This window comes from Chelonoidis abingdonii, chromosome 5, assembly GCF_003597395.2.
Source record: "Chelonoidis abingdonii isolate Lonesome George chromosome 5, CheloAbing_2.0, whole genome shotgun sequence".
Lineage (NCBI taxonomy): Eukaryota > Metazoa > Chordata > Testudines > Testudinidae > Chelonoidis > Chelonoidis abingdonii.
This window is the reverse complement of record NC_133773.1, coordinates 41,227,613-41,255,482: the sequence shown is the minus strand read 5'-3', so window position 1 is coordinate 41,255,482 and position 27,870 is coordinate 41,227,613. Positions and strand designations below refer to the sequence as shown.

Genomic DNA, 27,870 nt, shown 5'->3' with positions numbered 1-27,870 from the left:
GGGGTTGTGCAGGCACCCTCTAGAATGGCATGCAGCTCATCATTTCTGCGGCGATTCTGTGGGGCTCTGACCCAGATTGGCTGTGCTTTCTGGCTGTCTAGTAGACTTGCCCATATCTAGCAGGGACTGACTCTATTTTTAGACAAAACATAAAAGCACAAGGAGAAAGACCCGGGGAGTCATTCCCATTTTTGTCCAATGCGTCCCGGGGCTGACCTCAGCGAGGCCATGCCAGGAGCACCCATGACAGCAGCAGAACGGTACCAAAGATGAAATGATACCTGCAACCGTTCCCATCCGCCACATTTCCACATTGCCAAACGAGGTAAACAAAATGATTGATAACCGTCTCTCCTCGCCAATTACAATGGCAGATGGTGCAATAGGGATGTAACCATCTCTGCTACCTTGCAAAAAGGCAAATGAATGCTGTCTGTGTAGCACTGCAGTACTGTCAGCCAGCATCCAGTCACACATACGGTGACAGTGAACAAAAGGCAAAACAGCTCCATGGTTACCATGCCTACGTGCGTCTGCCAGGGCAATCCAGAGGAAAAGGACTCGAAATGATTGTCTGCCATTGCTTTCACGGAGGAAGGACTGAGTGACGACCATTTTACCCAGAATCCCCCGACGACCACTGTTTTTGCACCATCATGCATTGGGATCTCAACCCAGAATTCCAATGGGCAGAGGAAGACTGCGGAAACTATGGGATAGTCTACTAGAGATACAGCTACCCACAGTGCAATGCTCCAGAAATCGACGGCTCCAGAAATCGACGCTAGCCTCGGACCATGGATGCACACCACTGAATTAATGTGCTTAGTGTGTCCGCTTGCACTAGACTTTATACAATCTGTTTTACAAAACTAGTTTATGTAAAATCGGAATAATACCGTAGTGTAGACATACCCTAGTGTCAAAGGACTCTACTACCCTAACAGCTCCCATGCTGTACTCTCCTGTTTGCTTCTCAGCTAACTTTTTCTGTGCTCTATATTTTGCTCCCAACTCAGCTATTGCCTTGTTTATGCCTTGGTTTACCACTCAGTACTTAACTCCTGCACATGTCAGACTTTTGTTTGGATTCACTCTGTTGCTGGCTTTTCTCTCTGAGACCAAAGATAAGCTTGAGATCGGTGGTGGTATCTGAAGTCAAAAGTTTTTTAAAACAAAAGGCAAATTTTGCTAAATTTGGAAATGCTTTCTACATTTGTTTATTAAAACAATGTCGGGGGCGAATTTGGCCTTCAGACTGAGGCTAACAGTGGGAGCTTGCTTTTTCCACTTCCTTTGAACTTGGCACTTATGCTGTTCAAGTCTCATGTACATCTAGAGACTGTAAAATAATAATACACTGGTGGCTTAACAAGCTACACCACAGATCTTCTGGGGAGGCTGCCAGTGGCTAATTTCCTCCCAACCATCTGGTGGCTCTCTCAGGATTCAGAGACCACTAGTGAACTGTTTTCCTTTTGTAGAAATTGTAGGACCATGAAGGGCCTCTGGCTGCTAGCCTGCTCCACTTTCCTATTGCAGAAAACAATAGGCCTTTGTCAGTCTTGCTACTTTGTGAAACAGATCTTTATTTACAGTGAACCTCCTTTAAGTGAATAAAAGAATTAAACTGCACATGATAGTGATAGATGACATCAAAAAGAAAACTTGCATTCTGTTTTGCATTTCATTATTCAGAGTTTGAATAATATTCTAAAGAATCATTCTTTTTTATTGCCTATAACATCTTCGTGGAGGAACTATTATTTTTTTAAGAGAAAACCCAAGCCAAATCAATAGACCTTCTGCTGGTCATAATTCAAGATGTGATGAGCACTGCTGAGCATGCCAATGTTTGTTTGTTTGTTTGTTTATGTTGATTTGTCGAAAAGAGGGAGCGTTTTCTGTTCTGTTTTTATATACCAAGGCCCTGGTGCCTCTGCCGTATGTTAAAAATACAATCAAACCAATACACGCAAAAATAACTGCAGCCTCCCCGAAACCACAAATGGAAAAACATAAGACACGCCAACCACAGACTCTAGCCCATAGCGCATTCACCTTCCCTCTCCAAAAGCCTGGAAAAGTGATTGGATTTGTAGCATGTGTTGAAGGTCAGCAGGTTTGTGCTATTGTGATCAAAGATGGTGGTTGACTCCAGAGTGCAGGGTTCCTGACAGGGAAGGTCCTGCCAGCAGTTTCCTTTTTTTTTTTTTTCAAAGCTAACCGAGGGGGGTGTCTCTTCTGTACCACTGGGAGCCTTACCTTGAGAGATGTGGTTTCTCACCTAAGCTGAACCCAAAAGCTTTAGATCTTTATAGATTAAAACTGACATTAGCCTAAAAAAGGGGAGAAATTATTGGAATATTTTTTCCTTCAAATTTTGAAATTTCATCAAAGTTCAAAACCTTCTGACTAGTTCGATAGCTGGGTGAAAAAAGGGGCAAATATACATTGTGAATAATTTCTCAATGTTTCCAGTTTATTTTTTGAATTTCATCATTTCAGATTGTGACCTGTGCTGGTCAATGGCAGGACGTTAGGTTTCAAGGGTGTGTCTACACTGCAGCTGGGAGTGAGCACTCCATCCTGAGCAGACAGACTCACACTAGTAGGGCTCGAGTTAGCATGCTAAAAATAGCAGGGTGAATGTTGTGGCTCCATCAGAGACTCAGACTAGCCACCTGAGCTCAAGCCTGGGGGGCTGGGTGCCCCCATACAGCAGGAAAGCCCATTTGCCAAAGAGGCTGCCAATTCCTGCCCTAGCATCATTTTCTGAGTTGATTTAGAGTGCAACCCCTTGTTGAGCGCATTGCAGGAGTCTAATCTCAAGGAGACAATGGCCTGGATCCTGGTAGCAAGGTTCACAACCAAAAGAAATGATCTCAGTCTCCTGGCCAGGTATGTATGAGCAAAGACGCTCTCCCAGTCACTGCTGCTACGTGATTATCTAACTGCAGCTGGGGATCTAGTAAGGCCCCAGATCTTTAACTGGAGTAACAAATGGTGGGTTCACAGTGTCTGTTAAAGCGTCAGATAAGATCTCAGCAATACCTTCAGTTGCTTACCTCATCTCACCAGCATCACTTCTATCTTAATACCATCTGGAGGCATATTAAACCCAGCAATACGAGGCACCTTCAGTCAGCTAATCCTCATCCAGGCTTATATTCCTATCAAACACCAGGTAAGGCATTTGGGTCAGATGAAATTCAGAAAAAGAACCGGGTTTCACCAGCATACTGAAAACACTGCCAGCCCTAGCCTCATCACTAATTCTTCCAATGATTGAATATACATGTTCAACAAAAGGCAGTACAAGATAAGAGCTCTACGAAACACCATGAGAAAATCCTAGTACTTCCTTCTCAGCCCCACGGTCTCTGCTGGCAAACAATAGGTGCACACCAACCCCTGAACCCTCTGAGTGTCCCTGGAGTGCCAGCCTCTGTTCCACTGCACTCACAGGACTCACAGATTTCACCACTCTTGAAGGAATAGTACACCCCAGCTTATTCGTTTTAACTCCAAATAATCACTCCACTTAACAGACAGCACTTAGATACTTTTATAGTGAAAACAAGAATAAGTTTATCATCAAAGAACAGAGATTCAAGTGATGGAAAGCAAGAATATTGGAAACAAATGGTCATATATAAAACGAAATCATAACATATTTTTTAGAGCCTAAACTTAACTCCTATAGAATAGCTTACCCTAACTCCTTTTCCCAGTATTTTCAATCAGGTTGTTTGAGATCCCTCTTTCATAAGATCAAGCCTGCTGGTGGCTTGTCCTCACAGACTGAAAGGATACTGGGGATTCATCTGCACCCCAGGTATAGTTCCAAAAGTTCATTAGCTTTTCTCGTAAACAGGCCCTGCTTTTCTTGTTAGTTCTTAAAGTCCTCACAATCTACTGATTAGCATTTTGTTCAGACTGTAAATGGGCATCCCTGGGACCCATATAATACTCAGTTTCACATAACCAGCTAGGGAGAGATCTCTTTCCTCCCTCCTTACAGGAGTATATGGGTCACCATTTGGTGACCGGCCTTTACATACAGACCTAGAGAACATAATTTGTAGTATCTATCCATAGCTCCTCACATATTGTCCATACATGCATCTCACTATGATGAGTGTGGCACAGGCTTTCATTAGATAACTTACATGGCATTCTTTGGCAGACTAGTATGTAAATACCAGACCCAGAGAATCTCTGTAACCCTTATGTACCCCAGTTGGCATCAAGAGGTCCTTAGGTCACACACTCACCAGGGCTTCTCCTCCACACTGGGCCAGGATAGAGAGAGTGACCCATATGCACACACTGGAGAGCAGGGCCTGACCGTTTCACTCAGCTCCCCTCAAAGAATATTTTCACCAGATGACTATGATTGGAGTCCCTAATTGGGGCCTCCTGACACAATCAAAATACATACAGTAAGCAACAGTAATTATAGGCCAGCTCATTGCACCACAGTTATGCAGAGAAAGGTAGCGGTAGCTCCTCTTTTTTCCTCCCCTATGCTGTGCCAGTTTGTAATTTTGCTGAGGTGGAAAAAGTGAACATTTTGGATGAAAGAAGTGGTTGTTCGGGAGGTTAATACTACATTTAGAAGATACCGTGTATTTCAATAGTTCAGGCTGGGAACAATAGTTAAAATGGCTTTCAAACAGCGACATGGGAAAAGGAGCTCTGTTGTCTCTGAGAACTGAAAGGAGAAATAACCAAGCCATAGTTGTTTTGATGTATAGCTGGAAAGCTGTGGTTTCTGTATCTCGGTTGGGGAGAAGCTTGTTGCTTTTCTTCCCATGTGGGCATCAAAGGCAGCAGATCAGTGAATAGAAAGAGAGAAATTATAGAAGAGGTCAGAATGCAGGCATGAGAAAATGTCCTGCTGAGCACATCCTTTTACCTCATGAAAGAGATGGTTACAAAGGCCTTGTGCTTGCTTCACTTTGTATAACTAGGGGGAGAGTTGATACGCCACTAAAAGGATGGTGATGATATATATTGCACTCTGCATTATTAAAATCCTGCGAGTTCCACCCCCCAAGACAGCCAGGCTCATATGCTCTGTGTTTAATATGCCTCAAGACAGTTGAAATCTCTCACTGGAGGGGATGTTAATTTATTGGGGAAAAGAATAGAATCTCCCATATTGAGAATCACAAAAATTACTCCGATTGCAGTGTGATGGGTTCCCCCTGGAACTGGGGTACCACTGAGCCCTCTGACCCACCAGCCTGGGCTCCCTCTCACACTGCGCTGCTGTGACAAGCTGCAAAGTCCCCCAAGCTTGCACTTTCACCAGCATTCACACAGGTAGGGACACACCCAGCTGCAGTTACAGGCAAGCTTTCTAACCACCAGCCTAGGACCCCAGAGCAGAATCATCCTGCCCTGGTCAAATCTGGCCAGTATATGGGTTTAATACCTGGTCTGCCTCTCCCTCAATGTGAAGAGGACCATGCACACTTGTGGTAACAAAGCAGAAATTTTCCCCAGACATCTTAGTCAAATGCACACTGTTTGGATTAAAACATAAAATAAGTTTATTACTACAAAAGATAGATTTTAAGTGATTATAAGTGATAGCAAACACATCAAAGCAGATTACCTAGTAAATAAACAAAAACTCAAACTGAGTTTAACATACTAGAGGAATTAGCAAATTCTCACGCTGAGAGATAAGCTGGCTGGCAGATTCTTAAGGCACAAGCTGCCTTGGTTTTGCAGCTTGGGTTTGCCAGGTTTTCATACACAGGCTAGAAATCCCTATAGCCTGGGACCATCACTTCCCCCAGTTCAGTCTTTGTTCCTCAGGTGTTTCAGGTGTGCCACAGGGAGAGTGAGGTGCCATCATGATGACATTTCCCCCTTTTATTTCTTCTTCCCACTTACTGGAAAGCTCTTTTCCTGTGACCTGGGTCAAACAGTTCCCACTGTGTAGTGCTGTCTCTGAGAGGTCTATCGTACACAGTCCCTGGGTAGTCCTTGTGTTTGTATGCATTTCCTCAATAAACCATTAACATTGTTTGGCCTTTTTGCTGTTGTACCTGTAAGGCTGCTTGTGAGTGTTTTCAACCTCACAACATGTTTCAGTAACACATACATAGCCAAACTTCATAACTTCACATACGATGATAGCACATACAATTCAACAAGATATTGTCTAGCAGATGAAGACTTTTAGAATGATACCTCACAAGGCATACTTTGTGCAAAACATATCCTAATTATATGACCGTGATGAATAAGGGGTGCCAGGGTGTTACATACAGAACTACTTCCCCCCCCCCTTAACTATTTTGAATGAGGTGTAATAAATGTGATGTAATGTATTTATTATCAACATTTTATAAGTGGAAGGGGTTGGGAATTCGAGGAAAGCAAGTAAAATAGTAGTCCTAGTTCATTAAATCATTCTTTTTGCACTGGGAAACAATGTGAAAAAGCTGTAGCATTTGGAGTTACGTTCTGAGTGGCCATTAGGTTTCCCAAGTGGTTGTATTATTTCCTGTGGAGAATATTGGCAGCATGGCCCCTTCACCTACCAAGGCAGTTTATAGTAATGTAAGATTCCTTCTTAAATGTCAGTTTCCATAACCTCAGTTTCATGATTCTACATTTCTGATTTAAGTAATACACAGCAATAAAAATGAGAAGAAAGTAAATGTGGTAATGAAAGAAGGATGAAATTTCTACCAAGAGAGAGCTGAGCAGCATGATTACAATACTAGTGTTAATAGAAATATTCCTGGACTTCAGTAAGGCTAAAGGTGAAAGAGAAAACACAGGCCTCCTTTTTGTCTTTCACTGTCTTGATTTCTATCTGATTTTTTAAAAAACACATCAATAGATACATAGTTGAAACATCTGTTAAGGGAACTGCACTGGAAAAATCCTGCCTCTTTTATTTGATACAAAAAAAAAACAACAGTATGAGCTTTTGGATCATAGTGCCAGATTCTGCTTCATTCATCTTGATATTTATTTCTAACATCCTAAATGTAAAGGCCCTGAAGATGCTGCAAAGGGGGTTATATTGTGAATTTCACTGCTGTATAAAGAAACTGAAAATGCTTGGAGACATTGGAATAGTTAGTGCTAAATATAGTGCCAGATTTTGAAAGTTAAGTTGCCATGGGTGGAGCTGAAATTTTCCATGCCAAGGGTCGGCCTCGCTGTGATTTTTTTTTTTTTTAACATTTCAGCAGTAAAATTTCAGCCATTTCTGAGAATGAGGTTAGAGGAAAATGGGTAGTTTGATCCATTTTAAAACAGCTTCCAGCTCTTTCTTTGTTTACGTCTAGCACTTCTAGGGTTTAGAGCTTGAAATTTGGCAGGGTCTTATGGTCAGAGAAGTGCCTTTTGTGTCCCTAATTCACAAGCCTCTGAACATTTTCAGTAGAGCATGTTAGCAGATTGCAGCTAAACCCTGCTTAAAAATCAATGGCATGATAGTGCCATGGGTAATTTAGGTGACAAAAGGATGGCCCAGGTAACCCTTTTAATAATTTTGGCTTATTGATAAATTTATATTAATTCTAAGAACCAAATAAGATTAACATTGAACAAATAAGGATCGGAACAGATAATCAAGGGAATGTAGTCACCAGCTTTCAGTACAATGCAAAGGTAAACTTTATCAGAATATTGCTGTTCTCTTGATGCAAAAAGATGCGATTATTCCTGACTTTCTAACTGCTACTGCTCAGTTTGTTCTCTTTTATTTTTCCCAAGACGGCTGTTGTACCATCTGCACAATCTCTCAAGCTAACTGACTTCTACTTCAGTGACTTTGAGCTTTCCGATATGGAGACAACACTGTGTTCAATTCGAATGTTCACTGATCTCAACCTGGTGCAGAATTTCCAAATGAAACATGAGGTATGGAAGCTGCAGAATGCTATTTACATGTGGAGGGAAAACATCACACAGCTTCACTTCAAAAATGTGTGTGTGTCCTCAACAGACTGCCAAGACCAATTTTAGGATGAAAGACTAATTTGGGGGACTGGATAGCTGGGGCAATTGGTAGTGAGATAAAGAGCCTTTCAACTAGACCATGAATTCATTGACTTGTATATTTTAAGATTATTAGAATTTAGGATTAGAAGGGACCACAAGATCATCTAATCTGATTTTTAGGGCAACCCCCCCGAGCGCTGCAAGTTTCAGCACTGTAAAGTGCCAGCGTAGACAGTTCCTAATGTACAGGTGTCTGCATCATAAAAAAGCACCCCCACAATTGGCACCCATGTTGGAACTATCACCAGAAACACCAAGTCATTAATGGATGTGGAAAATTGAACTATCTTTTCCCACCAGCCCTGATCCCTCCAGTCTCAGATTAAAGCATATTGACAGGAGTAGCAGCTTATATTGCTCTTGCCTGTTGCTCGTCGCTCTTTTTTGCGAATGGATGATGTTAATTTTCCATTGCTGTCAATGTGACACCTTTTGCAAGAGCACTAAAATTCCCTTAAACAAAATGATATCAAGATCCTTAGCTGGTATTAATCAGCACAGCTCCATTTAAGGCAACAGATTCAGACCAATTTATACTATGTGAAGTTCTGGCCTTTATACCTTTCACTTTCATAAAACTACGGTAAAATCTATGTCTTTTCATTCTGTAAAACACTTAGCAGGGATCTGCATAAATAATAACAACAAACAATATGATAAGCATTAAAAGCCTTTATTTCATACTTACATGATTTACAAGGTCCTTCTGTCTCTTCTTATGCTTTGATTCCATCTGGTGTGAAGCAGTAGCTTGTGTTCACTTTCCAATCCACTTTTCCAGAAAACCTTTACGATTCCCTCTAATTCAAAATGAAACAGGTTCTGGTCAATACATAAATACAGTGAACAAATTCTTCATTCAGTTAAATCAGCATAACTCCAAATTCTAGGTCTGCACTAGTGTACCTGGAACATAATTTAGCTGTTGGTTCATGTCATGGATTGGTAACTTTAGGAATACGGGTGTCTACATAATAAATAAAACAAAGCTGTAGTTGCCTATTAACTGTTTAGCAAACTCTAGGTTTTGGATGTGAGGAAGCTAAACTAAGAGATTACACAGATTTTCCTTATCCATATTTTTACATAAAAGTGCGTCAATATTAAACTCTACTGAAGACAAGTAAAAATGAAAATTTTTCCACATTAAATCTACAATAATTAGAATTCTCTTTATTTTATTTTTGTGTGTGAAAAGACTAAAGTTGTAGTGTATTTTGCATTTAACTGAATGATTCTGTTTGTTAAAGGTTCTTTGCAGATGGATTTTGAGTGTGAAGAAAAATTATCGAAAAAACGTTGCATATCACAATTGGAGACATGCCTTTAACACAGCCCAATGTATGTTTGCTGCTTTAAAATCGGGTAAACTTCAGGTATGTTTAACTGTTTTCACCCTAAGAGCCTTTTAATTAAGTAAGTACTGTAAATTTGCACAGACCCAGTTTTGATCTCAGTAAGACCTATGTCAGTCTGGAATATCTTCACTGAAGTCAGTGCATCTTCTCTGAAGACTTCAGAACCTCACCTTAGAATCATAGAAATGTAGGGCTGGAAGGGATCTTGAGAGGTCATATAGTCCAACCCCTTGTGCTGAGGCAGGACCAAGTATACCTAGAGCAGGGGTTGGCAACCTTTCAGATGTGGTGTGCTGGGTCTTCATTTATTCACTCTAATTTAAGGTTTCGCATGCCGGTAATACATTTTAACGTTTTTAGAAGATCTCTATAAGTCTATAAACTATTGTTGTATGTAAAGTAAACAAGTTTTTTAAAATGTTTAAGAAGCATCATTTAAAATTAAATTAAAATGCAGATCTTATCAGTTTAGTGCAGTGGTTCTTAACCTGGGGTGCACGCACCCCCTGGGGCAGGGCCGGTGCAAGGATATTTTGTGCCCTAGGTGAAACCTTGCACCCGACCCAGGACCCTCCCCCCTACCTGTCCCCTGACTGCTCCTGCCCTTATCCACACCCCTGCCCCCTGACAGGACCCCCAGAACTCCCGACCCATCCAGCCCTACCCCTGCTCCCTGACTGCCCCTATGGACTCCCCTTACCATGCCCATGCCAGTCAGACGCTGGCTCCACGTGGAGGCAAAACATGCTGCCGGTCTGCTGCGCGCACAACCCCTCCCCCACAGAGTGCTGAGGCAGCGGGAGGGAGGGGAGCTGCGGGAGGGGCAGTGGTGGCGGCGGCGGCTTACACTTCTGGGAGCCGCAGAACCCGAGCACAGTAAGGGAGGAGCCGGGGGGCGCGCCTGCCGCCAGTCTGGGATCCTGGCTGCCGGCCCCGCTCAGCCTCCTGCCGGCCTGGGGTTCCGTTCACTCAGCAGGCACCAGGCTGAGTGGGGCTGGCGGCTGGGACCCTGGCTGGGAGCCACATGCCAGAAAAAATCGGCTCGTGCCATAGGTTGCCGACCCCTGACCTAGACCATCCCTGACAGACGTTTGTCTAACCTGTTCTTAAAAACCTCCAATGACAGGGACTCCACAAACTCAACTACCCTTATAATTAGCTTTTCCTAATATCTAAGCTAAATCTCCCTTGCTGCAGATTAAGTTGATTATATCTTATCCGACCTTCAGTGGACAGTTGATCGCCATCCTCTTTATAACAGCCCTTAACATATTTGAAGACTTTTTATTAGGTTCTCCCTCAGCCTTCTTTTCTCAAAACTAAAAATGCCTAGTTTTTTTAACCTTTCCTAATAGGTCAGGTTTTTTTAAACCTTTTGTTTTTGTTGCGGTCTTCTGGACTCTCTCCAGTTTGTCCACTTCTTCCTTAGAGAGTGGCGCCCAGAACAGATACAGTACTCCAGGTGAGGCCTCACCGGTGCCAAGTAGAATGGGACAATTATCTCCTGTGACTTACATATGACATTTTTTGTTAATACACCCTAGAATATTAGCCTTTTTCGTGACTGCATCACATTGTTGATTCATATACAATTTGTGATCCATTATAATCCCCCAAATCCTTTTCAGCAGTACTAGTACCTAGTCAGTTAGTCCCCATTTTGTAGTTGTACATTTGATTTTTTTTTCTTCCTAAGTGCAGTACTTTGCATTGTCTTTATTGAATTTCATGTGATTGATTTCAGACCAATTCTACAACTTGTCAAGGTCGTTTTGAATACTAATCCTGGAATCCTCCATAAATTTTATAAGCATTCTCTCCACTCTGTTATCCAAATCATTAATGAAAATATTGAATAGTACCAGACCCAGGACGGACCCCTGGGGATCCTACTAGATATGTCCCCCAGTTTTACAGTGAACCATTGCTAACTGCTTTTTTTTGAGGAAACTAATTGTCCTATTCTGACTAAAACCATCAAAGTTCTAGAAGGTATATGTTGACAATACTAATGCATTTAGTATCAAATCTGTATTGCAAAGCTAACAGACATCTTGTATTTCCTGTTACATACAGAACAAACTGACTGATCTAGAGATACTTGCTTTGCTGATAGCAGCCCTAAGCCATGATCTGGATCACAGAGGGGTGAATAACTCTTATATACAGAGGTAAGCAAGTCTGTCAGGAGGGGAAGGAAAAGCACAGATATATTGTCTTATTTCACTGAAATTAATTAAAAAAACAAAACAGAAAATTAGAAAGAGCAGAATCTTGCTAATGTGCACTAATGACAGGGGGAGCCTTTGTGAATTGAATTTTGCAAATCAATAAATCTGAGAACATTAGGATAAACACACCATGACTAAGTAATTTAACTGATCAACTACTCATGTTTCTCATGAATTCATTGAATGCTGGGTTGTTTAGGCTAAAATACAGATGTAAGACTTCTTAAAAATGTATGTAGAGTTGGTGGCATATGTATGCAGAGTTATGGTGGCATAGGTACGGTGCTGTAGCTATGCCACTGTATTTCCTGTAGTGCAGACATGGCCTGAGCCACTTTTCAAAGGTGACTTAGACACTTAGGAACAAAAGTCTCCTTGAAAGTCAATTACACTTATGCTCCAAAGTGACTTAAGTGATTTTGAAAATGTTTCCCACTGATATTTAACATTTAAGGCTTGATTCAGCACCACCAAAGTCAGAGGGAGTTTTGCCATTATGTTGAATGGGGGCAGATGAGACCTTTATTTACTGCTCTTATTAAATTAATAGTTTGATTAGACACTGTAGTTGTAAAAGAATTACTGTGATATTGCAGCAGTGTCTGGTTCTGACCAGGTTTGGGGAAGAGATACAGTATGCATTTCTCAGCATCTCTTTCTGACAGAGTTGGAAAGTAATGTTGAAGCTAACTTTGGAGGAAGTGGCTTTCTTTATACTTGGTGGGCACAATAAGGTGCTGTCCAGATAGCCCATAGAGGGGGGAAAGTATGTGCATGTGAGGGAGGGAAGACTGGGAGTAATGGGAGGAAATATAGGAAAATAAGTAAAAAGTGAGGAAATTCCTACCTCTCAGGTCTATTGATCCACACTCAAACTTTGGGGCTCAGAATTGTTCCAATTATGGTGTGTGAGACCCCAAAAAAAGCTAAAAAGCTGAACTGATGGCAGTCCTTTGACCCGAAAATGGGGAATCCAGTAACCCACAAACAAACAGTGATTGGACCAGTTAGCTATGTTTTTCCTTTATTTATTTAAAAATAAATTTCCTGGAAAACATCTGGATATGCGTCATCTGCTCTTCAAAAATGTCCTGGGAAAAAGTCATAGATAGCAAAACCCAACATTCACACATGCCACAAATCTGAGTCGATTACAACTTTACATTTTTTTCATTAATAACAGTTCCAGGGATTTTGTTTTTAAATCTCTCAGGCTAGTAGAAACCAAATTAAAAGTAAAAGAGTTTTCCAGAGATGAATTCTTTTTTTCAGTTGGGGAGGGGGAGTAATACTTGGCCCAAGATTCTTTTCTTGAGCAATGGGTTTTTTAAAAAAAAAATAAGGGAACTATCCCCCTAGCACATATTACAGGAAATGGACTCAGTTTTAGGATGTCTTGGCAGATGCACAGTTTTTCCCAACATGTGTGTAAAGAAGGCAAGAGCAATGAGAGAAGGTTATATAATCAAATCACTGTATTCAGAAAGAATGGTGTCCTTTGGCCTGGCCTGTGGGCCTAACGGAAACGCCATGCACTGATCATGTTAGGAACTTGAGTTTATTCCCACCACTGGTATCTTCCTTCCCAGAATAGCAGGGGCTACAAATGCTGAGGAGGCAACACTCTTGGCCCCAGTTTGGTACAGTAGATGGGAACATAACTTGTGTCCTTCCTTAGTTATGTGGATCTCTGATCAGGATGAAATCCTGACCCCGCTGATGTCAATGGGAGTTTTGCCAGTGACTTCACTGGAGACAGAATTGCACCCTAGGTGTATTGGCAGCCATCCTAGGATACACACACATACTCTTGCACTTTCCCAATAATCTTTTGCACTTGTCTCCTAGGAGGGGCACAATCCTGCAGTTCCCATTACTCATGGAGTAAACAGTCCTCATGCAAGTAGCCCCATAGGACTGTATGTTTAAGTAAGGATTATTCACATGGGTAAGGATTTGCAGGATCAGGTTATAGGTGACTACAGGGTCAGCAGTGAAACAAGTTTCAGAGGGAATCCCAACTAGTCCTTAGCTGAGGGGATCAGGGCAATGATGTGGAGATGAAATTCAAATAGTTAAAAATAGGAGATTTGTCAGGCTCAGTAATAAAAGCAAAGAACACCATTATGCAATGGAGAAGAGGGAGAAAACGGAGAAATCTTCAGAGAAGAAGTTTCCCTATTTTATCCAAAATTAAGCAAGCACAATAAGCTCAATATCCTTAAATTAACTTTGCATCCGTACAGTTAGTTTCACAATGTTTGTTCAATCAGTGGTATAATAAAGGCTGCACAACTCACATGCCATTTTTCTTTGGATTTTTTTATTGATCACAGGAGAAATGCTAGCTCAGTAATCCTTGTTCATTATAAATCAAAGCATTTATTCTGGAACAGAATGAGAAAGATGACTGGTGTGCAGTTACTAGGGTCACAAGCTAAGGAGGGCATGGCTGGCATTGACTCCTACAGGACCTGATCCAAAGCCTACTGAATTCACTAGGAGCTTTTTCACTGACTTTAGTGGGCTTTGGATTGAGTTACTATTGCCATTTGCTACTTGCAAGCTCAGTAGTTGCAGAAAAGCCACTTGCCTAGATTGCTTATTCAAGAGGTCACCTGATAGGTAAACGTAGGTATATTTAAAAAAAAAATTCTCCTCTTTTGAAGTTTTCTGTCTGTGTCCTTTTTTTTTTTTTTTTTCATTTTTAGACTCTTGCCACTTAAAGAATCTTAAATTATTTTTTCATTGCTTGTGTGTTAGTGACCTCTACAGGCACCAGTTTAAAACCAGAACTTTGGAGCTGTCAGTATTTTGAAAAAGTAATCACATTGTTTCTGCACTTGTGCTCCCCTACACACTTCTCTACATGCATTCATTTTGTTTGCCCAGTCACATGAAAGAAGAGGAAAAGAGAACCAACAGGGAATGAAGTGATGGGGGAGGAGAATAAGTTGTGTGGCTACTGCTGCTAGGTGATTGGTACCTTTAAGTTGCTTTCTCATTTTCTCCAAGTGATGTTTTTACTCCTCAGAAGCGAACATCCACTGGCTCAACTCTATTGCCACTCAATTATGGAGCATCACCATTTTGATCAGTGCCTGATGATCCTGAATAGTCCGGTAAATGCCTCGTTTCTGTGTGTGCATTGAAGGAAGCCCTAGCCTATTTCATTTATATTTTTAGTTTCTGGATAGATTCCCAGTATTATATATTCCTAAATGATCTTTATTCCTTTTTGGGTGAAGAAGACAAATACATAGCCCCACTTCTGAGAGTCACCAAATCTTTCCAAATGTTTCCTGATAAGGGAAGCCTTGCAACTCTCATTTTGAGTATCCGCTTCCTTGGACCAAAGAAAATGAGAAGCTTTGTTGCTGCTTCTGTGACCTCTAATGAACCCTTGTTTGAATTGTCAGTGTTGCTTGCCTTGTAAGGTATATCCCTGCTTACACATGCACACAACAGTTCTGAAAAATAAATTAAATACCCTTTGGCTACAAACGGGCCTGAACCAAACCCCAGGTGCCAAACATTGAGATTCAGCAGTGACTCCAAACCTAACTGAAATAAATATGTAAATAAAATGACCGCATTCTTAATCTCCTGCTACATTATATATTAATTTTGAAGACCAGTTATTCAGCATGCAGAATAATTTAGAAATAGCACATTCACACTATTCATTTCATATCAGAGGCTTGGTGTGTTGGCTTACCTAATAGTAAAAGTGATTCACCTGACAGAAGCTAGGAAACACTGTAGATGTCCTCACGTCATCCCCAGTATGCTTTGATTTTGCAGTGGGTCACTGCAATGACTTATTTTAGATGCTGTTTTGTAATTGAATGAGTCTTATGTTGTTTACAGTATGTTAGGTAAGTTGGCAAGTTCCTAAGCAATATATTTGTCTGTTACAGTCTCTTTACTGGAGGAAAAAAGAAGCAGGTCCAGGATGTGGCTTGTGGAAAATGAACTTTTGAGGATGAAATAAAGACTTGGAAGGGTCTTTGCTTCACTGCTCTGTCTCTTGTGTATACCCTCATAAAAAATACTATAGTATTCTAATGGACAGTCATTTACTCTGGCGCTGCTACAGAGCTTTGGGCCATTATTCAAGAATACTGCAGTATGTTTTTATGCAGGAGTGTGGGCAGGAGAATGTGAGAGAAAGCAGAGTAAGAAGAAACCATCAATTACAAGAAAACAACTCCCAGCGATTTAGAATCTAGGAGGGGATGTAATAATTGGGTGACGTTCCAAGTTTTATTGTTAACACTGCTTTTTTTGTTGTTGTTGGTTGACAGGGAAACCAGATTCTCAGCAACCTTTCCATTGAAGAATACAAGGCCACACTGAAAATGATAAAACAAGCCATTCTTGCTACAGATTTAGCACTGTACTTTAAGTAAGTTAGAGATACATTTGGCTGAACAGCTGCTGAGAGGTGTTTGGATTGTGTCAGACTGACTGTGAATCTTTCTCTTGTTTTTACTGGTTTTAAGGAGGAGGGGAGAGTTTTTTGAACTTCTACGAAAGAAGCAATTTAACTGGGAAGATCCTCTGCAGAAGGAGCTATTTTTGTAAGTAAATGGCAGATGTTTAAAAAACAAACTGTACTACTAACTATCTGGTTTTCCACTACACACTGCTATTACTTTCAGTAGAGCCAACATAAATTTGTTTAATCCGGGCCTGTACAAGCTGACATAAGTCAAGTGGGTCAGTTAATGAACACCTGGATCTGAATATTGTTAAGAGAGCTGCAGGGGTTGCCTGATGAACTCTGATGAATGATTTCTTGTGGCCTTTCTCCTGAAACAGTCAACAAAATTGCTAGTTATTGTTAGTGATGACAGTGATTTTTGTAATGCGGCATCTGTCCATTAGCATTTCTATTGTTCCTAAAGGGTGTAGGACTCCTGACAGAATGCTATGTTCTTCTTTTGCTGTAGATGCATTGTCTTAAAGCACTGAACTGTTGTAATCTGTAGCTGAACGATTCAGGGAGGGCTGCTTATTTTGAAACAAATTCATTTCCCATGAAAGGAAAGAGATTTAAGGATAGAGACACAAGGGACAGAGAACAGCCACACCAACAGCACAGCAAGATTCCCCAGGCTGCCTCACCAGTGTGCTACCACCCTGTTTTGAAGGCACTGCCTCTATGGGCAGACTAGTTCAGTTAACGTCCATGCCCATGGCTCATTCAGTCCTCAGCCTTCTTCCTGAAGCAGCCAGCAAAGGTGCTAGTTATTGTCAATGATGACAGTCATTTTTGTAATGTGGTACCTGTCCATTAACAAACGGACTAAAGCCAGCTCTTTTCACATAGGCCTTTCCTGTGGTAATGGATTTGATCTCAACTGATCTGATCCAGATTTGCTCAGGTCATATGACACAAGAGAAAGGCACAGTACCTCCTTACTATTCCTCAGTCATCAAGTCCCCCATTAAAAGGATATTTTTATCATCTTCTGTAATTTCATCAGTTAGCCTGGCTTTGATTTTGTTTGATATTGGATACTGTATTTATTAGCTTCTAGACTGAATGGGTACATGAGTTTCATGTTACAACAAATCATGAATTTTCTTTGTTTTTACAGAGCAATGCTGATGACTGCTTGTGATTTGTCAGCAATAACAAAGCCATGGCCAATTCAACAACGGGTATAAGCTTAATTTAAGACTTTCTAAGGGTTTGCTCTCCATTATAGCTTCTGCTTCCTAAGCTTCACCTTCCACTTTGCAAAGGCATTGGTGAAAGGCGCAGCCTTTGGGAGCAATCCTCAGATGGTAACTGACCTTTATTTATGTGTGTATTTATCATCATTTTGATTGTGAATGGCTAGCTAGATGCTTTTTCCAGTTTGCTTGTGATGTTGTGGTAAATGCACATGTAAATGTGAGTGCACATTTGTGCCTAGGATCTCTCATTTTTGTGTGTGGTTCCAACTTAAAACACTTTAAAGGGGGCTGATTTTCAGAGGGTAGCTGGTAAACACTTTCTGAAAGCCAGAGATCAGGTATCTCAAGTTGGACACCCACTGACTGAAATGCCCCAAATCACTAGACACTTCTGAAAATCTTAGGTGTAATCTCTAGTTTAAAGATTTGTCTTTTACCATTTTTGTGCTTCACTTTACCCATCAGCAAATTAATGCTTACCTCAGTGGATTGTTGTGAGTTGAGCTTATTAACATATATAGAGCAAATTTTGGAATAGGTTATGTACAAGTGCAATGCACTGTAATATCTTAAGAGCCTCTAGAACATACTGGGTCTGATTGGGCCCTGATTTCTAATCCACGCAACTCCACTCAGGTCAGTGGAGTTAGACAGCTGAAATGCATGTACTAATAAGCTCTTTTTTTCGGAACTGATGTGTAACAATTGCTAGTTGTTTGCTATGTCTTCTTGTACAGTGAAGTCTTGGTGCTAAATAGTTAAAACATATACAATCTAGGTTTGTTTACTGCTAAAAATGTTTCATTTGACATTGTGCTATTTGACTGAGACAGCTTAGTGGGCCTACCTCAATACTAGAGATTTTGCATTTAGGCATATTTAAACAGCTGGGACTTCATGCAACCATACAGTTACAGAATTATTTCTTTTTCAGACACCTAGCAATAACACTTTCTGTTTTGACCCTCAGTAGAAAGTGTAAATCCAGGCCTTTTAAACTAACGAACACCGTGTGACATTTCTTACAGATAGCTGAACTTGTAGCTACAGAATTTTTTGACCAAGGAGATAAGGAGAGAAAGGAACTCAACATAGAACCAACAGTAAGTAGGAAAGCCATATGTGGTAGCACCTTTTTCAAAATTCTTACTGCCAAAAGGACTTCCCTTTCTTTTTTAAATGTTGTTTTTGGTGGTGGGTATCAGAGTATGGAACGAGCTTCTTCCCAGTCATTCTGACACCTGACGGTTAATTTCCTTTTCTCGGTCCCAGACATCTGCAACAGACCATTTACCTTCCAGACAATAGTGTAAAGAGCATAAGTTCTTCTAGTGCTTGCTCATGTCAATTCCATTCTAAGTGTGCGCACACCCACATTCGCGGTCATCAGAGATTTTTGCCCTAGCGGTATCTGTAAGGTTGGCAGTGGCGCCCCCTTCAGTGCTGCACTCATATGTCGGTATATCACACGCTGCCGGCCCTACTCCTTCTCAGTTCTTAACACCTATGGTGGTTAGTTGGACCGCCTTTCCTTGCATTGTAAGGGCTAGCAGTTTCATTTCTACTGACTTCAAGCCTTAGGGCCCTGTAAATAGTTTGTTTATAGTAGTTAGTGTTAAGTAGTTGCTAAGTGTAGTTAGAAGTTAGAGTCCCAGCAAGAACTTTGACCCAGGCAGGGCATGCCCCGGTCAACCAGGTTTAAGCCCTGTGTGGACTGTAACAGGCCTTTGCCTGTAACTGACTCCCTTAGCAGATGCCTCAAGTGCTTAGGGGAAATCACACGTGAAGGACAAGTGCTGTATTTGTAAAAACTTTCGGCCCAGGACTCTGAAGGATCGGGATATTCATTTGTGGGCTCTGCTTGTGGAGTCTGCCCTTCACTCAGCTTCCAAACCATCCGCCAAAACTCACCTAGTACCTTGGCCTTGGGGCACCATGCACCCCCAGCACCGGGCTCCGCCCAGCACCATTCCCTGCCGCCGGTGCCCAAAAAGAAAACAAAGAAGCATGGCTTTCCGGCTCCAGACAAGAAGAGCCACAGGTCATCAGGCAAGGGACCTAACTCAGGCAGCCTGGCCACTCCAGAGTAGTGTGTGCATGCCTCCCCGGTCAGGACCCTTAGCCCCTTAAAAGGTCCACCACCACCGACTTCCGGGAGCAGTATGGGACCCAAACCCCTGACGGCACCAACGCCTTCTCAAGCTTCCACAGCACCAAGAAAGCAGAGCCCTCCACCTGCGCTGCTGACACAGCACATGCTGCAGAAAACGGTAGAGGCTCCCCAAGAGGGCAAGCCAGCTGCTAAGACCCTCAGGGGGCAGTGGAGTGCTGCTGATCCCGAGACAAGACAGGGCTCTCCACCTCTGCGCCGCAGATTCCTGGAGTCGCAGTCCAGATCCCTGGGTCTTGCTCTGGGTCACTGGCACTGCAATCACGGTCCCCACCATCTCAACACAGGTTGCCTAGAGGGAGATGTCAGTCTCCATACTACCGGCACCATTTACTCTCCTACCTGTTGTCCTCTCGGCACACATCTCGATTGCCTGCCACGTCAGAGTGCTCCCCATCACGTCTCTGGTCCATCCGGCACTGGAACCTGTCCTCTCAATACTGGCACTGATCCTCCCACTCCGGGCACTGATCTCCAGGGGCAACAGTCAGACTCAGGTATCAGTGGGCCCACTGTGGTCATGGGGCCCACCATGGTCTCTGGAAGGGGATTCTTCCGGCACGGAAGGGCAGTTCAGCTCCTCGCCTTGACTCCGCCAGTGCGATTGGGCACCCAAGGCCGTGTCGGTGGCCTTATTGGTATTGGATCATTTTAAGGAACAGTAGGTCCCGCTTCGACGGGTTGCCGAGAACTTGGGCCTAGAGGCGGAGGAGATGGTCGAGCAGGGGAGACCTTGTTCGACGTCCTCTCAGCCTCTACCTCTGCCCATGCTGCACTACCAGTGCATGACTGAGTTCTCAAAATTGCCAAGGCCCTCTGGCAAACCCGTCCATCCTTCCCATTTCCAAAAGGGCTGAAAAGAAGTACTTCGTCCCAGCCAAAGGGTTCGAGTATCTTTATATCCACCCTCCTCCGAGCTCACTGGTTGTCTCTGCGGCCAATGAAAAAAACAAGCAGGGGCACACCAACTCAACTCCCCAAAACAAGGAGTCTTTTGGAGGAAAATTTATTCAACTGCCAGCCTGCAGTTCCAGGTGGCAAACCATCAGGCTCTTCTAGGCAGATACAATTTTAACTTATGGGACTCCCTCCATAAGTTCAAGGAGTCCCTTCCACAGGGTTTGGCCAAAGAATTTGGCACTATGGCAGCTAGGTGCTCCCTCCAAATGGCGTGGGATGTGGCTGACTGGCAGCTAGAGTGGTCGTGTCAGCAGTGGTTATGAGGCGCAGCTCCTGGCTTCAGACTACCGGCTTCTCACAAAAAATGTAGACCTCGATCCAGGACCTCCCATTCGATGGGAATGGTATTTTTTTGGAGCAGACAGATGCGAGACCGCATGGATTATAGGACACTTGGTCCACCCTTCACTCGCTGGGTATGCATACGCCACAGTCTGCACAGAAGCAGTTCTGGCCTCTCCTGCCGCTAAGGCCTAGTCACCCTTGTCCAGGGTCTGCAAGGAGAAGGGATAGGACATAAGTTTCAACTGTTGCCATGGTTTCTCCTCCCGCCCATCTGCACAGCCTGGTCTGGCAAAGCATCCTGGGGACCAAAAGCATTCATTTTGAGGGTGCGGTCAAGAACAAGTAAGCTCCCAGGATCCACCCCGTTCTTTCCTCGACCGTCTTCATCTCTACAGTTTGGCCTGGTCCCAGGTCACCTTGGACCGCTGGGTGCTGGACATAGTGTCACAAGGCTACACCGTGCAGTTTTTGACTATCTCTCCCTCCTCCCTCTTCACTCCTCTTTCCCATCCCCCTTCAGGGATCCTCATCATCATAGGTGCCAACTCCATGGATGCTTCAGGGCTGGAGCACCCATGGGGAAAAATTGGTGGATGTTCTGCATCCACTGGCAGCTCCCCGCCCTGCCCTCCTACCCCAGCTCACCTCTGCCTCCTCCCCTGAGCATGCTGCTGTGTCCTGCTTCTCACCCTACCTTCCCAGCGCTTGGCACTGTGAAACAGCCTGGCATGCTTGGGGGAGGTGGGGCTGGGGTGGGGATTTGGGGATGGATCCAATGGGGCAGGGAGGGGTGGAGTTGGGGCGGGGACTTTGGGCAGGTGTGGAGTCAGGGCGGGGCTGGGGCAGGCGGGGGCGCGAGCACCCATTGCCATGGAAAAAAGTTGGCACCTATGCTCCTAATGAGCAACTCCTCATTCAAGAGGTAGAGAACCTCCTGCACCTGGGGGCAGTGGAGGAGGTCACTTGGGACATGACGGGAATGGGGTTCTGCTCCTGTTATTTCCTAATCCTGAAAGCAAAAAAGGGCCATTCTGGACCTGCAATGCTTCAACAAGTCCATCAAGAAGTTGAAATTTCACATGGTCTTCATGGCCTTCATCATCCCCTCCCTAAATCTGGGAGACTGGTACATTCTCGACTTGAAGGATGCTGATTTCCATATTCCAAGGTCACAGACATTTCCTCTGTTTCATAGCGGGTGATGCCATTTCCAATTCACGGTGTTCCCCTTTGGCCTCTCATTGGCTCCAAGGATCTTCATAAAATGTATGGCACCAGTGACCACTTACCTGAGACGTGGAGGGGTCCATGTCTTCCCATATCTCAACAATTAGCTCATCACAGGCAAGTCTCAGGAACAAATGCAGAAAAGCCTCAGTCTGGTGCCTCCAACCTTCTGTGACCTGAGCCTGTTAGTAAACGAGAAAATATCCACCTTAAGGCCAGTCCAACTAATAGAGTTAATTGAGGCGGTTCTCAACTCCATGCGAGCCAGAGCCTTCCTTCTTGAGGCGCGTTTTCAGGCCATGTCGGACCTGATCTGCCATCTGAAAACCACCCGCTCACCATGGTTCACACCTGCCTGTGGCTGTTGGGCCACATGGCTGACAGTACATGGTCAATCATGTCTGGCTCCATCTCTGACCTCTGCAAGCGTGGCTGGTGTTGGTTTACATCCGCAACAGGCACGACTTAGGGTAGTCAGAGTGCCGGATCACATCCTATCATCCCTGAATTGGTGGATGAACCCCAGGTTGGTGTTGCAAGAAGTTCCCTTCGCAGCCCCGTCCCCATCACTGACAATGGTCTCCGGTGCTTTGGACCTGGGCTGGGGAGCCCACCTGGACAAGCTCAGCATGCAAGGCTGCTGTTTGCGAGACGCCCTTCATATCAACATCAAGGAGCTCAAAGCAATTTGCCTGGCCCGCCAGGCTTTCTTTCCCTCTGTGAGGGGCAAGGTGTTGCAGGTCCTCATGGACAATACCGCCACGATGTATTACATCAACAAGCAAGACAGAGCCAGGTCTTTGGCCCTTTGCCAAGAAGCTCTCTGCCTTTGGGATTTGTGTGTGTGGCATGTCATTCATCTGGTAGCCACGCATCTGCCCAGGACCAAGAACGTGTTTGCAGATTATTCTCATCTCACCATGAGTTGTCGCTCCATCCAGAGGTGGTCAGTATTATCTTCTGGAAGTGGGGGACTCCTCAGGTGGACTTGTTTGCGTGGTCCCTTCAGAACAGGAAATGCCACGTGTTCTGTTCACTACAAGGGATGGACAGGGGTTCCCTGTCAGACACTTTCCTGCTCCTGTGGTCAGGGGCCCTGATGTATGCTTCCCCACCAGTGCCGTTGATCCACAGATTACTCATGAAGATCAAACAGGACAGGGCAAAGGTTATTCTGACAGTCCCCGAGTGGCCTCATCAACTGTGGTTTGGCACACTTCTGGACCTTTCAGTAGCCACCCCGCTGCGGCTACCTCTTTGGCCGGACCTGCTGTCACAGAACCACAGTAGTCTTCTGCACCCGAACCTGGTGGTGTTGCACTTGACAGCATGGTTACTGCAAGGCTGAATCCAGAAGAGCGGGAATGCTCGGCTGGGTTCAACAGGTCTTGTTGGGTAGCAGAGAGCCCTCCACCAGAGCAACTTACCTGGCCAAGTGGAAAAGTATCACATGCTGGGCTTCAGAATGATGTATCCAGGCCGAGCAGGCCTTGCTGCAGGTGACCCTGGATTCTCTTCTGCGACTCATGCTCCAGGGTTTGTCCTTGTCATTGATCAGGATCCACCTAGCTGCTATTTTGGCTTTCCACCCTCTGTTCCAAGGTAGGTTGGTCTTCATTCATGGCATGATGGCCTGGTTTTTGAAAGGCTTGGAGCGTTTCTATCCTCATGTCCAAGATCCTGTCCGTCTCTGGGACTTGAATCTCTTGCTGTTGAGGCTCATGGGACCTCCCTTTGAACATCTGGCTTCCTGCTCTTTTCTTCTTCTGTCCTGGAAGGTTCGTTCCTGGTTGCGGTAACGTCTGCCCACAGGGTGTCTGAGACAGGGTCATTTCTTCAGAACCGCCTTATATGGTATCCTACGAGGATACGTTCTAGCTGCGGCCGCACTCAGTGTTCCTGCCCAAGGTAGTTTCCCAGTTTCATACCAGCCAGGACATATACTTAACTGTCTTCTTCCCAAAGCCTCATAAATCGGAGGAGGAATGCAGGTTGCATGCCCTGGATATCAGGAGGGCGCTGGCCTTCTGCATCGACAGGACAAAGCCATTGCACAAGTCAGAGCAACTGTTCATTGCGGGATGATATGTCATCCAGTGTCTGCTCAACAGATTTCATCTTGGATCACGACCTGCATCCATTACTGCTATGAGCTGGCGAAAGTGCCTCCACCAGCAATAGTCAAGGCGCACTCAACTAGAGCGCAAGCATCATCAGCAGCCTTTCTGGCTCAGATGCCGATTCAAGAGATCGGTAGAGCTGCTGCCTAGTCGTCTGTCCATATGTTTACGTCCCCTTATGCACTTACTCAGGAGGCCCGAGACAATGCTGGCTTTGGAAGAGCAGTGCTGCATGCTGCAAGATTGGGAACTCTGAGCCCATTTTCATTGACACTGCTTGTGAGTCACCTAGAATGGAATCGACATGAACAAGCACTCAAAGAAGAAAAAACAGTTACCTGCCTTTTCTTAACTGTTGTTCTTCGAGATGTGTTGCTCATGTCCATTCCATTCCCCGCCCTCCTGTGCCTCTCTCAGAGTTGCCAGCAAGAAGGAACTGAGAGGACGTAGGGCCAGCAGCGCTTGATATACCGACACATGAGCGCATCACTCCAGGGGGCACCACTGCTGACCCTACAGGTATCGCTAAGGCAAAAATCTCTGACGACTGCGCACTGGGTACACGCATGCCTAGAATGGAATGGACATAAGCAACACATTTCGAAGAACAACAGTTATGAAAAGGTAGGTAACCATTTTTTCCTCCAAGGTAGCTGGTAGTGCTGCTAAATTATTAAGGAAGGGAATTCTTAACGAGTAGTGCAAACTAATCTCACTCTCTTAAAGTGGGCTTCAGCCTGCCTCGATAGCCTGTGCACTGCCATTCCAGGAAAAAGACTCCAGAAGTTGTTCATGCAGCCAAGTTATCTACTTGACAACATATTGTGCTGCTACATTTCTTACTACATGGTTCCAGATTGATTCTTGGATTTTTTTAAAACTTATTTTAATATAGAGCTGACTCACCTTGCATGTTTGCTGTGAAAACTGACTAGTTCTTTTTGTGTTTTCAGGATCTAATGAACAGAGAGAAGAAAAATAAAATTCCCAGCATGCAAGTTGGATTCATAGATGCCATTTGTTTACAGCTCTATGAGGTACTCTATTTGAGAGGGGACTCTTTTCACAAATTGTACAACTAACTAAACCAGAACTAAGCATTGTAGCCTGCAACAATGCAGAGGCTGAAGTTAGAACCAAGTTAGTTGTTGTTCTATAGTCGAATAAGATATAGAAATGCTTTATTGTTTGTTATTCAATATTCAATCTGGTCAAAAGACTTCTTCAACATTTATCATTATTCGTTATTACTTATTCGATTGAAGTGGTTTGTTGTAATCATTGAAAAACCAGGTGGAGAGGCAGAAGTTGGATCCCTGAATTCTATTCCATGCTCTGCCACCAAGTTGCAGGTGCTCTTGGAACAACCTTTCTGTACTTCACTATGCGCATCTATAAAATAGATAGTACGAGGCTTAATTAAGGATTGTAAAGTGCTTTGAAATCATTGAGTGAGAGAGAGATGCAGTACAAGTGCAAACCATTATTATGTTAACTAGGATATTCACCAAGTTTCAGATTATACACATGCAACACGACAGAACCCATTGAAACATTTTGCATTCTAGCAACAAATTGCTGCTTAGCCAGTGTGATGGGGCAAGGCCTGTAAAGTACTGAGAAACAGGTATGTTAGCCCCAGGCTAAACAAATCCCTAGTGCCCTGGTAATCAAATGGCAGTTGCTCCAGGTTAATCAAGGCACCTGGAGCCAATTAAGATCTTTCTAGAAGGCAGTAGAGATAGCTACTTTAATTAGAACACCTGCAGCCAATCAAGGCAGGCTAATCAGGGCACCTGGGTTTAAAAAGGAGCTCACTCCAGTCAGGCAGGGAGGAGCCAGAGGAGAAGGAGCGTGTGTGAGGAGCTGGGAGCAAGAAGGCAAGGAGCTGAGAGTGAGAGAGTGTACTGCTGGAGGATTGAGGAGGACAAGCATTGTCAGACACCAGGAGGAAGGTCCTGTGGTGAGGATAAAGAAGGTGTTTGGAGGAGGCCATGGGGAAGTAGCCCAGGGAGTTGTAGCTGTCCTGCAGCTGTTACAGGAGGCACTATAGACAGCTGCAATCCACAGGGCCCTGGGCTGGAACCCGGAGTAGAGGGCGGGCCCGGGTTCCCCCCAAACCTCCCAACTCCTGATCAGACACAGGAGGAGTTGACCCAGACTGTGGGGAAGATCACTAAGGTGAGCAAATCTGCCAAGAAGCACAGGACCCACCAAGGTAGAGGAGGAACTTTGTCACACCAGGTACTTGATCAGATTATGTTGTGTATTAAAACTTAGTTAATTTTCTATCTTTGAGACTAGAGAAAAACCTCCTCAGGTTGTATCATGTATTCTGGGTGCAGTTATTGAGATCTGAAACTTGGGGAGCAAATGTGAACCTAACCTAACCCCCAAAATCTATCCATTGGAAATGGGAGCAAGATGATTTCACACATTCATCCCGCATTCTCTATGTCCACATCAAAGCCATTTTACAGGAATGCACATCTGCAGGTTGAGAGGCGGGCAGGGCTGGATGCTCTCTAATACCTCTGAAATCCACAGAACAAATTATCAATTTACTGAGGACAGAATCAGCAGTCATGTGTGCAGCTTCCCATTCCATGCTTTGGAAATCCAACATCAGGGGAATATAGTTGCAATTGTTATTGTAGAGCCCCACAAAGCTCCTTTTAGTGGAAGGTAGGCAGCTGCAGGAGACTGAGTGGCTGTGCACTACAGATCCTCCGTGCAAGAGACCTGTTACTTCTGCAGATGCATTGTGATCCATGCAGATCTCAGAGTCCACAGGGCTGAATATCTGGCCTTTTCCAAAGGGGGAAGACAACCCAATCCCCAACACAAGAATTCTTAGGAAATCTCCCAGTCTGAAACTCCCAGAGGAAGACTGGGTTTCACGTGAACTAGTTATCAAAATATATTGGGCAGATTGTGCCCAACCCTTGTGTGGGTGTGCAACGGAATGGGGAGTGAAAGATACTTCCTTCTTGTGCCCATGCTTCATAACAAAATTGCATTTGTTGAGCACTCTTGAGAACAAGGCCTGCTCCTGGCTAGTGGCAGTAGCCACCCAAATGATCTATGCAGCGACCTCCCCTCCACTTATCAAGATATAAGGAGAGTGCACACGCCACCCTTTATGAGGATGTGGCACTTCACAGGAGCTCTGGGAGACATTGTACCTGCTGGAGACACAATGCTACCTTGGGGCAGTGCTGCTCCATGCTGTGCACAGTGGAGGGCTGTGCCTGAAATGCACAACTGAGCCAATAAACCTCATATGGTAGGAACTGAAACTCTGAAGCAGGGTGGCAGCTTCTAGGATTCTATATAGGAACGCAGGACCGTACAGATGAAAAGTTATTTCTGCTGATTCATGCTGCCAGGTGGGTCCTGTTAGCTGCCGCCCCGGTAAAAAGTGGGTTTGGTGTATCTCTATGGAAAAAACGAGAGCACTAGGATTCTACAAGTAAATGCATGGAACAGCCCAGCTCTGGAGAAAGCTTTGGCTGGAACATATGCTTTGTTGTTGTCATTCAAGTTAACAATACAGGCAAGCCCCATGAAAGAGCTAAGTTTGGAGCAGATCCACTGTAGATTTATTCTGTTTGGAGCAGGGTGGGGACTTCACCTGCTTTCTTTAATGAATAACATGTAATGAAACAATAAATCATTTTGTATAATGTCACTTGGAAAAAAACAAGGAACCAGTTCACTCTCCAGTGTTCTAACACTGTAAAAATGAACAATAAGCACAATTATAACTTTGGCCTGCCCACTCATTGGCT

At 44.0% G+C, this 27,870-nt stretch overlaps 1 protein-coding gene and 1 long non-coding RNA gene across 7 annotated transcripts in view; one reads left to right on the top strand and one right to left on the bottom strand.

The window, feature by feature from the left end:
• Positions 1 to 27,870, top strand: part of PDE5A (phosphodiesterase 5A) — a 97,527-nt gene that overhangs the window by 62,225 nt on the left and 7,432 nt on the right. For all 5 annotated transcript variants that reach the window (XM_032762551.2, XM_032762550.2, XM_032762552.2 and 2 more), the window contains exons 12-20: positions 7,753 to 7,899; positions 9,291 to 9,416; positions 11,475 to 11,569; positions 14,664 to 14,751; positions 15,937 to 16,037; positions 16,135 to 16,212; positions 17,236 to 17,299; positions 18,346 to 18,420; positions 25,033 to 25,116. In XM_032762551.2, the coding sequence (XP_032618442.1) occupies positions 7,753 to 7,899; positions 9,291 to 9,416; positions 11,475 to 11,569; positions 14,664 to 14,751; positions 15,937 to 16,037; positions 16,135 to 16,212; positions 17,236 to 17,299; positions 18,346 to 18,420; positions 25,033 to 25,116 (858 nt within the window). The remainder of the gene's footprint in view (positions 1 to 7,752; positions 7,900 to 9,290; positions 9,417 to 11,474; positions 11,570 to 14,663; positions 14,752 to 15,936; positions 16,038 to 16,134; positions 16,213 to 17,235; positions 17,300 to 18,345; positions 18,421 to 25,032; positions 25,117 to 27,870) is intronic.
• The window catches only part of LOC142046880 (uncharacterized), a 36,771-nt gene continuing 34,144 nt past the window's right edge, over positions 25,244 to 27,870 (bottom strand). For both annotated transcript variants that reach the window (XR_012655943.1, XR_012655942.1), the window contains one exon: positions 25,244 to 25,471. This is a non-coding gene — a long non-coding RNA (uncharacterized LOC142046880). The remainder of the gene's footprint in view (positions 25,472 to 27,870) is intronic.